The sequence below is a fragment of the Humulus lupulus genome, chromosome 7 (assembly GCF_963169125.1).
Source record: "Humulus lupulus chromosome 7, drHumLupu1.1, whole genome shotgun sequence".
NCBI lineage: Eukaryota > Viridiplantae > Streptophyta > Magnoliopsida > Rosales > Cannabaceae > Humulus > Humulus lupulus.
In genome coordinates this window covers 12,025,679-12,042,450 of record NC_084799.1, presented here as the reverse complement: position 1 = coordinate 12,042,450, position 16,772 = coordinate 12,025,679, and the positions used below count along the sequence as shown (strand labels likewise).

Genomic DNA, 16,772 nt, shown 5'->3' with positions numbered 1-16,772 from the left:
AATATGAAAAATAACAACTTCACTATAAATACCTCCCCATCATATTTTAGCCTGTTAATAGGATTGTAATATGTTCATACCAACATATGTGGGTAGTTTAAATTATTATCAGGATAATATGAAGGCATATGTACAACCTGAGATCTCTGCCCTCCAACTTTTAAGAACAAGAAGTTGGATTACCCATTTTAGTGGACAGTGTAAGGTTATCTACCATTTTCCTGCTATAGAAATGTGTACGTAGCTTATTTTTCCACAACCAACTCTTGGGTGGGATATAGAAGTTTTAATGATTTTCGAGACATGACAATGAATGTAAGATTACCTAAGCCAACCTTGAACTATGTTTCTATGTTGTAGTCGTAATATTCTCTCCAACCATAGATGTCATTTTACAAATGCAATATCATGTTCTGCCCTTTTTCAAACAAGGTTATACCTTTTTTATGGAGTACTGGGAAGAAGAATTGGAGGTGCAGGACCTCTTTAGCAGTGACTCTAGTGGAGAAAATGAGACATGTGAAGAACAAGAAGTGGAAGATGTACGCCAGGGGGGACCTAATGATGGTGACAAAGTAAATGAGGCACTTAAAACACAAGAGAACATAACTAATGAAGGGGGCATGCAGATATCAAATGATGAAGGATTGTCCAACCAGGGGATATTTCTAAAGTACGGTATACATGCAGTAGCCACCAATTTGACAATGGATAACATGGTCGGTCATGCTTTTGCTACACTTCTTATGGCAGAAGAATTCATATATGAGTACGCAAAGGTAGTGGGGTTTAGTATTCGTAAGGGCCATATGTGTACAAATATTCGAGGTAACATTCGTTTGAGAGAGTGGGTCTACTCAAGGCAGGGAAGTAGGTCTGAACAGCATACATCAAGACTTGATAGAGTGAGGGAGCCAAAGGCCATCACCCGATGTGGGTGCAATGTGGCTTTTCGAGTTATCCTTAACAGAAAAAGGGATAACTGGATATGCAAATATTTTTTCCCATTTCATTCACACTCGTTAGCAAGTGATCATCACAAGCAGTATCTATGGTCAAATAAAGTGGTATCACCTAGCTGTCTTCAGAAGGCAAATTGTATAAAGAAATCTGGCATTAGAACATGCCACATTATGTCATACATGGCAGAGCTAGTCGGTGGATATGATAAGACCCCATTTACAATCAAAGACCTATACAATCGAATGTCATCGGCTTCAACTATTGGCTTTAAGGGGTCGGATGCTGGCAGAGCCTTAAGGTATCTGGAGCACAAAGCAGATCACGATCCAGGTTTCTATGCTTTATTTGCTTATGATAAAGGCAAGAGATTACTTCACTTGTTCTGGGCAGATGCAAAATCAAGGTCGGATTACGAAAGATATGGACACGCAATCGCCTTTGATTCTACATATAAGACAAATAGCTTTGGTAAGCCTTTATTGATTTGGGTTGGTATTAATAACCACTTTCGGACTTGTATACTTGGTTTCGCAATCCTTGACACCACTGCTAGCTACATGTGGGCAACGAGGGCCTTCTTGGCTTGTATGAAAGGTGTGCTACCGATAACAGTTGTCACCGATGGAGATCCTGCCATTGAAAAAACACTAAAAGACTTGATGCCTAATGTCACACATCGGCTATGTTATTGGCATATACACAAAAATGCCATTTCTCACACAAAAGACCCATCATTCAGGAAGGAACTAACTAATTTAGTGTTTAGATATTACACCGAGGAGGAATTCGAAAGAAGGTGGGCAGCATTGCTCACTCACTTTGATGTGGAAGATAACTCATATGTCGTAAGTCTTTATAAATCAAGAAAGAGTTGGGCAAAAACCTTCTTGAGGGGAAATTTTTTTTGCGGAATGACAACAACCCAAAGGAGCAAAGGTATTAATGTTGTCTTGAAGAAGAAGGTCAATCAACATATGAAGATGTATGAGTTCGTTAGAGCTCTTGACATGGCACTTTCATGGGTACGACAACGAGAGGCTAAAGATGAGTATGAGTCATTGCACACAATCCCACAATTAGGCAAGACAAATTTGCACAACATAGAGGAGGAGTTGTCGATAATTTACAGGAGGAACATGTTCTTCAGAGTAAGGAAGCAGATGTCCAAAGAAGGAAACTACACCGTTGCAACTACTGACGTAGAGGATGATGCAATGATATTGAAGCTGGAGAAGTATCCTCACCCAGGAATACAGAGGTCAGTCTATGTCACAGACGATCGTCAATTATTTGCTTGTGAGTGCCAGTATTTTCTTTCCTTTGCCATACCTTGTCGGCATATTTTTGCAGCAATTAAGCACCTGCGTATCACACAAATGCCTAAATCACTAATCCTAACACAGTGGACGATTGAAGCTACACAACTTCCTGATGTGGAAAACGATTCCTATGCAAGATATCAAGACACAAATGCAGAAGAGAGAGCAAGGTTTGGTGGCATTACTAGCAAAATGATTGAACTCGCTTACCTAGGATCGAGGACTCATTATGCATACGAAATAGCAAACTATGAGATTGATAGAATTTGCGCACAATTAAGAAACAACCTCCAAATTGGGGAAGAAGGTTCCAAGGACAAGCTTCCTTTACATCGTCAATCAGACTTCAACATATTGGATCCTTATTTGAGTAAGAATAAAGGCACAGCTAAGATGAGAGGGTCAAACGGTGGAGTAGCCCGAAAGTGTAGTATTTGAAAAAAAAAAGGACACAATAAGTCTACATGTCTACAAAGAAAGAAAAATGGTCACAAGAACGGGGGCTCTGACAACTCTAAACCACACAAACAAGACGAATATCTATATGGAACAGAGGATATGGATGACAGGGAAAGACATACTATCAACCATAATTCGGAAAGTGAAGAATTCAACGCACCTACTCACCGACAACCTTTCACACCAAATTGTACGAACCAAGTGCATAACTATACAGAAGAAAATTTGAGTTACTCTGCAACAGATGATATGAGTTCTGCCTTTAAGTGGTGGGAACCTCTGTCTGAAATTCATCATTTTAAATCTTGGATAATTAGGTGGGAGAGAAGGATTAATTTTTATTTATTGAAAACCCACTCTATGCTTCATATATTCCAATATATATTAAGTTCAAAATTTCGGAAAGTTCCGAACACATAAATTGACACAAGTGTAAGCATAATACGCATGGTGGGAGTATACAAAATTAGGTACTGACTTTGATATTTACGTATATGTATAAACTTCCCCTCATCATCCATTAAATCACATAATTTTTCTACTATTCCTTTATTAAATTTTAATACAAGGTTCACAAAGCCTCACACTAATCAATCCATATATTTAAACCTTCCCTCTCAAAATAACATTGCCTTATTATGTATAACTAGTATATTAAAATGAAACATAAAAAATTTGCAAATCAGATCAAATCATATAGGTAATGCTTAATAAATGGAATTACACAAAGATGTTAAACAATTCCATCAAAATTCAAATGTAAATGGGAATGAAAGTATCAAAACCTGCATTTTTCACTAATGAAGGTAAAATAATCCACACAACTATAGTTCTATAAAATTTTTACAAAATGATGTACTAATTAAGTTCCAACTTCATATAAACAACATTCAACTCTCAAGTACTACTCAGTTTGAACAAACACGTCTCATCTCCTAAAAATTATGTACATTAGGTAAACGAACAACCACCAAAAAAACATTCTGCCAAAATGTAATAGTATTCCTCTCACACATTACAACAAACTAATCGAGTAAATCAACTACAACAATTTCCCAAGGATTTCACCAACAACCTTCTCCTACTTCCACGCAGTGGCTGCATTCTTAACTTCATCACGAACTTTGTTGTGTCTAGATGTGAGAAGACCAACGGCCACACGAGCCCTATCATTGTTAGAATCAAACTAAAACAAAACAACATTACTTAATACTATTACAAAATTTCTAAATGATGATCGAACCGTTTTAGGGAATAGTACTAAATCAAGCAACCTAAAATTAAATGAATAAAATAAGCGAAGATACTAACAACACAATGTTTCAAATATGATCCTGGACGCTGGTCCATCAATTTCATCACATGGATCCTGCAGTCATATCCATTCGTTTGTTGGACAATACCAGTGTTAATTCTAACTTGAAAGTTACAGAAAGACCCCCATTGTGGATTAATCCTTGATATGTCTTCCGCTAGCAGAGAGTCCAACTTCTTCATCTAAATTTAATAACCAAAACACTCACTTAGCTTCTCAACTATCATTTCCAAGCCTAAGTACCAAATAAAAAATATTTCTACGTCTAAAGCCCAAAAACAAAACAAATAAAAAATTCATCTTCTAAATCTGCCTAGCAAAAAAAGAAAAATTAAAATTATATATGCACTTCCAAATTTTTCTTCTCAACAACACAAATGAAATAAATTCTAAAATTTTCTACTCACAAAATAATAAAAATTTCAATTTAATCATCTAAACTTATCCCCTTAATAAAAACAAAAGAGATTAAATAAATCATATTAAAGGTTATAAGAAATTTAGAGTAACTAAAATATGAATGAACTATCTTCTAAAATTTTGTATTCAGCACAAAACCATAAAACAAATAACATCACCTTCCAAAAATTTATAGTAAGCAATACACACTATAACTTGTTGAAAAAAATATTATTAGTAACTACTAGCTATTCTAATACTCACCACGACCTTCACAAAAGCAACTCCACTTGATTCAAACCCCCTCTGCAGCAATGAATCACAAATTTCTACAACTGCCTCATCCACCCGAACTATAAATAACAACCAGTGCAGTAGGTTTTCGTTGTGAATGGGAATATAAATCTGAAAAATCATGTTATATCCATAAAAATTTACTTTCTAAACAAGATAAAAACTCAACAAAAACAATATCTATGAATATCCATCAGTACATACCCGTTTACAATAAGCTAGATCTCCGATAAAAAATCGTCGAGCACACATCTCCTTTCCATTATCAGGGTAAAGAGTTTGTATACTAATCACAGATAACTAAGTTCAAATAAAGAAAAACATAATCCTCATTAGAAAAAGAAGATATGATTAAAATTATAACATACAATCAATATAAGAACCCATACCGACACACGAGTATTCAAATACCAGGCTGATCGACACTCCATTGACATGGAAACTTGCAACTCTGTGCATGTGTTCATCTCACACATTACATTCAAAATCTATGCCATCAACACCAAACATAACATAAATAATCAATATAAACAATCTTAGTGCAGCTAAAAAAAATATCCAAAAATTTATATATATATATATATAACTCCCACCTCCCCCAAAACCATGACACCAGGTGACAGTGATCTAATTATTCTCATCGTCAGGTAATTAAATTCAGTGTCCACAACTACCTCACTAAATCACATAAATAGAAAAAGAATGTAAACAGTAATTTACCAATAATTTTTTATTTAAAAAATCAAAAATAAATCCAGACAGAAGAATTTCAGTCTCATCAAACAACCACACACTAACAACTTACTCCTCCGGTAATTTCTCGTTAAAAACATACTCCACTAATGCTGCAATGTCAACATCAAAAGATGGCAGGGATATCTTAAATGGCCCGATATCCTGGAGTTGCATAGTATCGCAATTATGCGTGCCAACTCTACGTGAAATTGAGTCAGAATTACTCCCAACTAAACGTGATCTTGACTCAGAATTGCTCCCAACTCTGCCTCCACTTGAATCTGAATTACTCTGTAACTGTTCAATTTACACTACCATTTCCATTAATTGTCACCAACAAAATCACATATCAAATGACAATATAAGAACACATGTACCTTCCCTCTAACTCCACCGCCACCACCACCAACACCACTTACGGTGCGTCTCCGACTCTTGCTTGCAGCATTAACATCTGAAAAGCTTATCCCAGGTTTTATCAAACACTCACTTGGCTTCTAAATATTCAACAGACAAAGACCATATTAGAAATAATAACAATATTGCTTACTTAACAACATAATAACTAAAAAATAAAGAACAATTTATTACTATCTTACTTTCATAGACTGCTCACACTGCAATAAAGTTTCCCCAAACTGCTTTGATGCCTTAAAAACTAAATCATCAAACTTCAACTTTTTATTACTTCCACAAATATCATCCATACTACCTATGAATCTCTCTGTTTTACTGCCTGACTTAATAGAACTCTCCACGCTACATTTAACACCTTTTACCAAAGAAGAAGTGGGTCCTTTACAATCATCCATACTACCTTTTGACTTATTCAACTCAACCTCTCCATCATCTGCCTTACTCTTCTCTACACAACCTTTCATCCTATCACCCTTATATACATCACACGAGTTAAAGTTACCAATTGGTTTGAAATACGATGGATCAACATCATCAGATTTCGGTTCGAATCTATCCACCATCTTAAGTTGATAAACTTTTTGGTCCTCCTCTCTGCGTTTGCAATTATCTAGTAAAGAACGCAAGTCTTGATGTATGACCCGCAAGTCCTCCCTCACCTCCTTATAATCGGCCTGTAGTCTTTCCACACAATTCCATATGTATTTCAGAACCGTACCTTCCATCCTAATACATATACAACAAAATTAATTCTCACCAAAAACTGTAAAACCACACCCATCTCTATTAATCCCAAAAAAATAAACATGACTGAACAAATTCCCACATCATTCAAAATCAATTTGAATTTAATTTAATGCTATACTACAAAACCATCCAACTACTAGGTTTAGGGCTTCAGTTTAGAGATCACTTATATGTGATAAAATCTAATTTCGTAAAACCAAACAATCAATCTCAAACGAATCTACAGATGTAGAAACAAAAAATCTCACCTCCCTCTTCGAATGAACCCCACCCGTATATTGCCAAGCCTCCTTCTTTCTATCTTTGTTCTCCTTCTTTCTTTCTCTGTTCGAAACACCAAACCCTAAAGTCAGGGTTCACTTCTACACTACATACATGTACAGACTTACGAAAAAAGACCAACAAAATTTAGAAAAATACTCTTTTCTGCCCAAGTGCACAATAACTTAAGTGTAATCAAGAATCAACCATCCAATACAAATATACTGTATATTATAAAAGTCTGCATTGGTGGGGGCTATTTTAAAGTCCCCACAAGAGAAATATCCAAACAATCTTTTAGGATAATATCATACACTACATAAATAAAGACTATCGCAAACAATGTCTATGAAATATTTTACTTTACTTTTCTTTAATTACTATTGACTTTGAATTGCATACATACCCATGTATGGAAATCCATGTTGGAAAAAGCTTATACGGGATCTTTATTTATTTTCATGTATATCTAATATTAAACAAATTAATACGAGATAGCCTAAAACATGTTTATAAAATTGAATTCAAAGAGAAACAAAGAATAGAATACTTACAGTATACGCAGCGGAATTAAGAGTCCTTCCTTCAGTTTCTCTAACTCTTGTATCCTCTCTGTCGCAGAGTATTATCAAGAAACTGAACCGATCTTCTATTTTCTTCACAATCTTCCAATGTATCCTTAGAACCACCTAGACTAGTGTGGGCAATTCTCAACACATGAGATAGATATAGAGAGAAGAAGAGAAAATAACAAAGTGGCTTAGAAAAGGACTTGTGTTTGGAGAGAATCTAAAACTATCAGAAAATCTGACTTGTGACTTGTCAAACTTGTTTTTTGACTTCTCTCTAAGCACTTCTTTTATAGACTCAATTAGGCCATTTAATTTAATAAAAAAATCAATAAAATAATAGTCATTTTGAAGCCCTAGGTCGAAATTATCATGGGCTATAGGCCCGTGAAATTTTCCATTTGATTATAAGCCCATTGGACTTAAAATCAAGGCATGTATTATTTTCTATTGATTTAATCAATTAAATAATTATTTAATTCCTTTATCAAATTAATTATTTATAATTTGAACCTTGATTTAAACTTATTTATTAATTTAGATACCAATTTATCTTAATTAATAAATCTGCCATAATTTCTCTTTTTTTCTCAAAATTACACAACTCTGTGAAACTATCCAAAATTGACCTGGTCAACTTTGATAATTCTAATTGATGATTAAATCAATTAATTGAGACTATCTAGATGATTTTATCCAAGGTACAATGGGGACCATGGGCCTATGAAATCAAGTTCCAATAAGTTATCATAAATCTAACAAATAAATTTACTAACTTATTAATTCCTCGTGACTCCACTATAGACTTGGAATTGCACTCTTGAATTCATAGAACGCTCTATAACAAATATAGATACGCTATTAATTATTCATTGTTACAACTATAATTGTCACTCAATCCTCTATAGACGGTCTACAATGAGATAGGACTAAAATACCGTTTTACCCCTCATTGTATTTTATCCTTAAAACACTTAGTTCCTTGTAAATGATATTTCAGTAAACTAATTTAATTACTGAAATGAGATCTCTATCATTAAACACCTTGAACCAAACTAAAAGGAAACCATCATTTCACTTCTTCGTCAGAAGCTATAGATGTTCATATCTATGATTAACACTCCCATTCAATTATACTACCGAGTTCCCAAGTTGTAAGTATGGGCTAGTCCGTAGGGTAAGCTGGTAACGAACAAGTCAAAGAACTCAAATAATACAATCAGTTAGAATACTAACCACTCAGAATTAAGAATGAATTGACCTATGGTCAACTATATGATATGACTAGAATAGATAATAACGGTATGTTTACTTATCTTATCAACTGTCAATATCGGTCCTGTCCGATGTAACATATACATCAAATATTATCTACTTTGCTAATGTTCTGGAAAGAACATAACACTGTAACGTGTAAGTAGATCATATCGTAGATTAGCAAGTCAGTGTAAATCCGGTGCACTGACTAATCTTAGGACTAACTTATTTTGAACATATAATCATATTTATATTCCACTGTGATTACGTCACTATAAATAAGATTAGCTATATGCTCAGGATTTAATAGAAGTTTATATTAAACAAATAATCATGAAAATAAAACATGTGAGCAAAGTGATTGACCAAGTCAAAAAATGATTTCTATTCTTTTATTGATAATAAAATGAGATTACAAAGAATTTGGGTTTTAATTAGGGCATAAAACCCCAACAATCCAAACCATGTGAAATTACCACAGCAAGATTTACAATTTCAACAAACAAAGTGAAATATGTGGCAATCTAAATTTATTGAAGCACAACATAATTAAACGACAAGCTTTTACTCTGGAAGAGTGCTTCAGGTGCCTTTAAGACCTCTTGCTTGTTCACCCTTCAACCCAGCAGAAAAACAAAAAATATAACTGTGATTTGCAAATCAAGAAGAACTCAAGTATGAGATGCTTGAGAGATGAAGAATAGAAACTGAAAATGTTAGGGAATATCGAAATCACCAATACACACCATAACCTATAATGTTAGGGAATTTAATAAGCATTGCATATGCAAAGACTTCTACAACCCACTACATCTCCATCAAAATTATCTCCAAAGAAATTAAATCCAAGGGAAAAACCGTATACAAAATGATAAGCTCAAATGAAACCAATAAAGCCTAACAAATAACATATATTATACTTTATCAGTTTTATAACAGTGCAAAGTCAAAAACAATCAAGATTTATAACAGGGCAAATTATTTATGCTTATATTTTCAAACACACGGGTTTCAAGTTTTACCAAGGTTATGCAAACAGAATAGCCATACAACAGCTCAGCTCCAAGGTTAATCGAAAATGCGGTTGGAATCAAATTTCCCCTTTCTCCAATGACAATTTCATAAAAAACACTACAAAATGACAACTCTTGCTTAAACATGTTCTTGCTTAAACATCATTAGCCATAAACATGTTCTTGCTTAAACAACCTTATTTTTCTCCAGAAAAGGACAGTTCAAGTCACTGAGCCTTTCATCGACAAGTAAATCAAGTTCAATTTCAAACAAAATAACAACTTTCATCCAATTATAGGACTACCTATCAACTACAAAAAATCAAACATATTCACTAGAACATTTACTAAAATGAAGACAAAAAATTTAAAACTTTGGAGTTCAGAGTTAAAACATTCATCCAAATACCAAAGAAAACTGACACCATCACAAATATGACATTCAATTCAACCATCACAAATAAAAAACTGATAACAAAGAAAAAATTAACTACACCCTAAAAATGAAGATCCATTAACAATAAAAATAATTAATCCCCAATTTCATACACCCTAAACACAACCCTCCAATGCAGAACTGCAGTATATTTCATACTAACCAAAAAATTTCAAACAAAAAATTTCATACTAACCAGGGAAAGTGACTTTGGTTGGAGCGCAGAAATGGCTGTAGGCAGAAATGACTGTGCAGATGCTTGACGATGGAGGAGCTTCGAAACCCAGAACTTGACGATGGAGGACCCTCCAAGATGTCCGAGATCTCGCCCAAAACCCAGAACTTAGAACCCAGATCTTACACTCCGTTCTGAAGCTCCTTTCAAGGCACTGCGTGGGTTCTTGTCGGGGGTGGGTGAACGCCGAAATTTACGATGGAGGAGCCTCCAAGATGTTCGAGATCTCGCCCAAAACCCAGAACTTAGAACCCAGATCTTGCCCTCCGTTCTGAAGCTCCTTTCAAGGCACTGGCGTGGTGGGTTCTTGTCGGGGGTGGGTGAACGCCGAAGGTGGTTCTTACATGGGTGTGTTTGTTAGATTTTTATTTTATTCAGGTGGGGATGAGAAAAAATAATACCCAATACACCCATGCCTATTTTATTAAGAAGTTTCCATCAATATAAAACCCAATCAGGTTACAAAAAAAGGTTCCCACGGGTGGGGACGTTTTTAACACCCGCACCACAAACTCTCCCTATGTATCTTCAATAAAAAAAAATACGACAAAAACAGTAAAAACAAATTTCAAAATAGAGCATTCTTCAAAAATGTGAAGAACCAAGGTATAAAGCACCTATGATGTAAAATAACTCTTTATTTTAGAGTTTCTTCATTTTCATCTCTATATGTAGAGAAATGATAAACCTCATTCAAACATTTTTTTTCATTATTTTATTCTTTTTTATTTCTTTCTCATTCTCTTCTATTTTCTTATTTTAATTAATAAAAAATATTTAAAGATATAATATTTAAATGAAATAAAAAAATATATAGAGAAATTATTGTATGGTATACTATAAAAATCTGATTTAAAATAAAGAAAATAAAATTTGGGTGATATATTTTGAAGAATAAAGTAGATGTAATGACCCAACTACTCTAGACTTTTGGACCATTAACGAAAACTATACATACTAACCCTTAACAAAACTTACAAGTGAAAATACCATAACTTTATTAAGAAAACTTGTAAAAATAAGAGTTAACTTACATAAAATCTCAAGTAGGATATGGGATCCCATTGTTTTAAAAACAAAACATAACATTATTTAGAATAAAACGGGATTACATAACAAGTGCGGAAAAATACATGTAAAAACCATAAAGACAAAACTACATCCTCGAATCGAACTCTCGACTCCTTGACTCCTTGAATCCATTCATCACCGATACACATTCCCCAAGCATCCACGAACCTTACCCGCCACTATAGCTATTTTCCTGCACATATAAACAAAAAGGAATGAGCCTAATGCCCAACAAGGAAAATCTACCACATAGTTCATATACATAAATTTCATAGGAAACATAAAAACATAACATAACGCTTATATCATACACATACTATAATGGTCATTATTACTTGGGGTCCCATAGACTAAACAAGTCATATGCCCGTTAGATTAGTGGGGTCCTACTAGCTAAGCAGGTCATATGCCCATAATCTATTTGGGCCTTGTTAGTCATATGGGTCATATGCCCAAGTCTACATACATACATACATAACACATTTCATAACATAAAAACATAAGATAACATAAGCACATAACATATAGATTCTATCCTATTTTCCTTACCAAAAATACTGGGATAAGAGGACAGAGTTGGGACTTTGGAACACTCCTAAGAACCATTTGAAAAAGAGTGAGTATAGTGAAGAAGAGAAATGAAAGGAATGGAAGGACTAAACCATTGAGAAAATACTTACCAAAAACTTATGTGCAAGTTCTTAGATTTCCTAACCAAAATAAGAATAAGGTTAGAAGGCTGGTAAAAGATTATGAGAACTTAAAGAAAATAATACCAATGAACTAGAGTGTGGAAATACCTTGAAAACTTGTAAGACCAATCTAAACCTTGAACCGAAATGCTATAAAATCTTACTTCCCAAGTGTTTGATAAGCTTATGATGATCAAGCTTATGATTTCCCCACCCAAGTGTTTACACTCTCACACTCACCTAGCAACTTGCAGCCTCTGAACTTAGAGTAAAAGGTGAATAATGGTTGGGTACTAGGTCCTATTTATAGAGTTTAGGAATGAAAGGATCTTAATTTAACTTGAATAAAAATAATGGATTTTTAAGTGAAAATAATTTGAATAATCGTTCACCAGAGGCTGAAGATTCGTTCAAAAAGGTGTTGGACTTATCAAGAGGTTGAATGGAAAACGAATTCAAAAACATTCAAAATATGCTGAAGGAGGCGATATATCGCCCCCTATAGGCGATATATCGCCTGGACCATTATGCCCGAGGCAAACGTGTATCGTTTCGTGTTTTCCATATCTACGTGCTGCGATATATCGCCCCCTATAGCTGCGATATATCGGCATTCGCTGATTATTTAAACACGAAATTACACATTTTTATCTTAATTCAAATTGAGTAAACAACCTTGACTAAGCCCTCCAACGTATTCAAAGCTGCTGACTAACCTTAGAGCATTCAAACTTTGCCCTTATTAAATTTAATCCTCAAAATACTTAATCCTTAATCACCCATACATAACATGTGCTTAAAATTCTATTGGTTCTTATCTAAACCTTATAGTATAATAAATATTATCCTTAATATCAGTCATATTAATCAAACCTTAAGTTAAAATTAATATTCTTAAACTATAGGTTAAACTTAGAAAATCTACAAGTACTACTATGAGTGTCCAAATAATTCCCGGTCTGAACCAAAAATCCACGGTCATAAAGATAATACTATTAATATTATAATACTACTATCTAACTAGCTAAGTAAAGTTCTTGGACTCTACAGTAGATAAAGTGATGGGAGTGTTTCATAGAATAATATAAGGTTGAGATTACTTAACCTTTATATATAATTAATGATTGAGATTTGATGATGGCAGAAAAATAATGTTCATTTGACTCTTCCATAATAGATATATAAATAGATATTAATATATGAAAAATAACATTGAAAAGATTATTGTAACCAAATCAATAAAACCTCTCTGTGATCATATTATTAAGACCAAATTGATTCTATATATTATTATGAAAATATTATAACTTTAAGAAAAAATATCTAAAGTGCATATATCATAGCTAATTATTATGTATTGCAAAATTTAAATTTGATGATAACTTTAAAGGATAAATCATTATCTCAAATTATTTTATTCTTATTTATATAATTAAGATTTTACTACACCTATTTTTAAATATTTCACTTTCTTTCTTATAGACTTTCATATCTCAATATTTTACATATGACTTTTAATAATAATTTTAAAATATACATTTTTTGAATAATATTTATAAATCAATTATTAATTCAGAAATAAAATATGTATAAAAAATAATAATTGTTACTCCTTATTTTATTATTCTTTGAGTTAGGCTACTAAAATATCTACTAAAATTTATAATATTTTCAAAATATAAAATTATTAACATATCATAAAAAAAAAATTACAAGAACATTTAAGTTTACTCGCGCCCCATCTGCTAAAAGTAGTGGATTGCTATATCATAGCTTTTTAAAAAAAAAAAACCAAAAACAAAAACTACTCCAATAGTCTAAGACCACCTATGCATGGCATAAATTTTGAATCAAATTTAGTATAAAAAATAAGTCAATATTATATTTGGTAAAATATTGCAATTATATGCTACAATACACAAGATATAAATTAAACTAAAAAGATTTATTTTTAAAGGAAAATATTAACTCAAAAGGTTAAACTTAAAAAAAAATCATTTTTTTATTGTCAAAATAATTATGAACTTTCAATCTATTTTCTACTATTGCATGTGCTTAAAAAATTAGCCATTAATTGTTAATTAATAAATAATTATAATTAGTTGTAATATAATAAATAAATAAAATATAAATTTATTGTTGTGCCAAATTAATTTTGTTCATGCTATATTTTATAACAAATTTGACATAACTTTTTATATGCCAAATTTTACATATATTTTAGAACAACATTGAAGTGATTTTTTTTTTAAATGTGCACTTAATTTTTAGCACCATTTGGGGATGTCATATTGGTACTTGGGAAAAATGGGAAACCATCCAACCTATAAATAAAATAAATAAATATATAAGTAAAAAAAAAATTCTCAAAGGAGAGAGTCTCACTCATATCGTTTGTTATGAGAGCTTGTCCTATTTCCTGTCCAAAATATTATAAGATGATGACATAATGTTGCTATAAGACATTGTTTGGTTGGTATTAAATTTTTCTTCAAAAACCACTTCTCTCACGAAAAACGAAAGTCGAACACTTTAACTCACGCACATCCAAAATGCAATCAACATTTTGTCATCTTAACTCGCCATCAACATTGATTGGGTTAAAATTAATCCAATCAACAAATTCGAATTCAAAAAAGTTGTGAATATATATATATACATATTAAGCGTAATTAATGATATTTGACAAATTAACGTGATAATTTTATTTAACTAATAAAATTTATTTTTGGCGAAACTCTTTATTTTTCATTTTCTATATATTATATATTATATATCACTTTTTCATCAAAAGATATAGGGTGTTTTGATCTCATTATCTGTTTGGATTCTGTGTTTTGACAAATTATTTTTTAAATCCTATGTAATGTAAAATTGTTCAAATAGGCCCCTAAACCTGATTTTGATGAACAAAAAATTGAATATAACAACACAATTATTAAGCAGAATGACTGTATTTTTATTTTGAGTTGTTAGTTTGATGAATTATTTGTGATTTTAGTTAAAAAAAAGCTTTGATCAAAATCGGGTTTAGGAGTCTATTTGAACTATTTTAGTAAATATAGGGTCCAAAAAGTAATTTGTCAAAACACATAATCCAAACAGGTAATTAGTCAAAACACATATCTAAAAAAAGCATAAACCCAAATATTATCATGTCTATAGTGTAAGTGACAATATATCTATACGGTGGAATGGTGGATCACTGTTTATGTGTGATAAAATATTTATTGTGTAACGCTTACATAGTACATTTTTTGTTGTTGAAATAAATAAGTAATCTATTTTTGAAGAAACTAAATAGCTAAATATACACAACATACAGGGAAATAAGAAACAATACACCCTAAACCTAAACAATATATCTATATTGAATTACCATATACAAGGGATGAATTTGGTGTCAACATGTGATGCTAAGAAGTGGGCGGCGGTGGCGGTAGCGGTGGCGGCAGCCGTTGTGGTGATTGAGGAGGGCTTTGTGATATCTTGGGGGGACTGCGTTTTGGAGGTGGTGGTGGAGAACGGTCACCTACTTTATGTACTACCACTCTCAATGATGGAGTTGGAGTTGGAGAAGAAAAAACATGATAATGATGATCATGATCATGATCATGAGAATAATCAGAGACTAAAAAAACTCCATGAACCCTAGCTCCATAGCAAGGACTTGAAAGGAGTACTAATCCCTGGATCAATACCACTAAACTAAACAAGTATGCAACTCTAATACTCATTTTGATAGATATACTAATCTTTGAATGGAGCTCTCTAGCTAGCTTTCTTCTTATATAGTTGTGCCAACGATTAGACAAGTAATCTTTTAAGTTGAATATTGTCAATAGTCTTAATTACTTAATGCAAAATAGGTCCAATCTGTTGGGCGCACGCGGCGTGGAATGTTATAGTGATTGTTAGCTATGTTATTAAAGGGTTTAAATATTTCAATCTTATGTTACAACACACTCTAAATCTGCCAAAAATGTACCCTTGATTGAACTTTGGTTAAGCTTTATTTTTAAAAGACTAAAAATCTATTTTGTTAAAATATATGATTAATTAATGAAAAATAATATAAAGTTTGGTGACTTGATTCCCATACTTTCACTAATTATGTATTTATTTATTTTTAAAATTATATTATGAAAAAAATATTATTTTGGCCTTTGTATTTTTGCTGAATACGTGATTGACCTTAGTATTTTGTTAAATAACAATTCAAACTCTGTGTTTTACAAAATGGATCAAAATAGTACCCTATACCCGATTTTTGTCAAAATATTTTCAATTATAAGTTCAATTCTCAGGTCATTAATGATGCGATGGGTTCAGAGAAGTAGAGAAAGTGGTCGAGGAGCTGAGAATGAAAAATTATATTTGAATTTTTTTACCAAAATTTAGTATAAGGTATTATTTTGATCAATTTTGTAAAACACAGGATCTGAATTGTCATTTAACAAAATACAGGAACCGATCGCGTATTTGGGGAAAACACAATAGTCAAACTAGTATTTTCCCTTATATTATTCTACGTTTTCATTATTCAAGAACATTTTGGTCATATTTAAATATAAATTTTGATGAATGATA

The 16,772-nt window shown here is 32.4% G+C and overlaps 1 protein-coding gene across 1 annotated transcript; it reads left to right on the top strand.

Moving 5' to 3' along the window:
- Nucleotides 1-446: 446 nt before the first annotated feature.
- LOC133791378 (protein FAR1-RELATED SEQUENCE 5-like) lies at nt 447-2,720 on the top strand. The gene has a single exon (XM_062229307.1). The coding sequence runs from the start codon at nt 447-449 to the stop codon at nt 2,718-2,720; it is 2,274 nt and encodes a 757-aa protein (XP_062085291.1).
- The last annotated feature ends 14,052 nt before the right edge of the window (nt 2,721-16,772 follow it).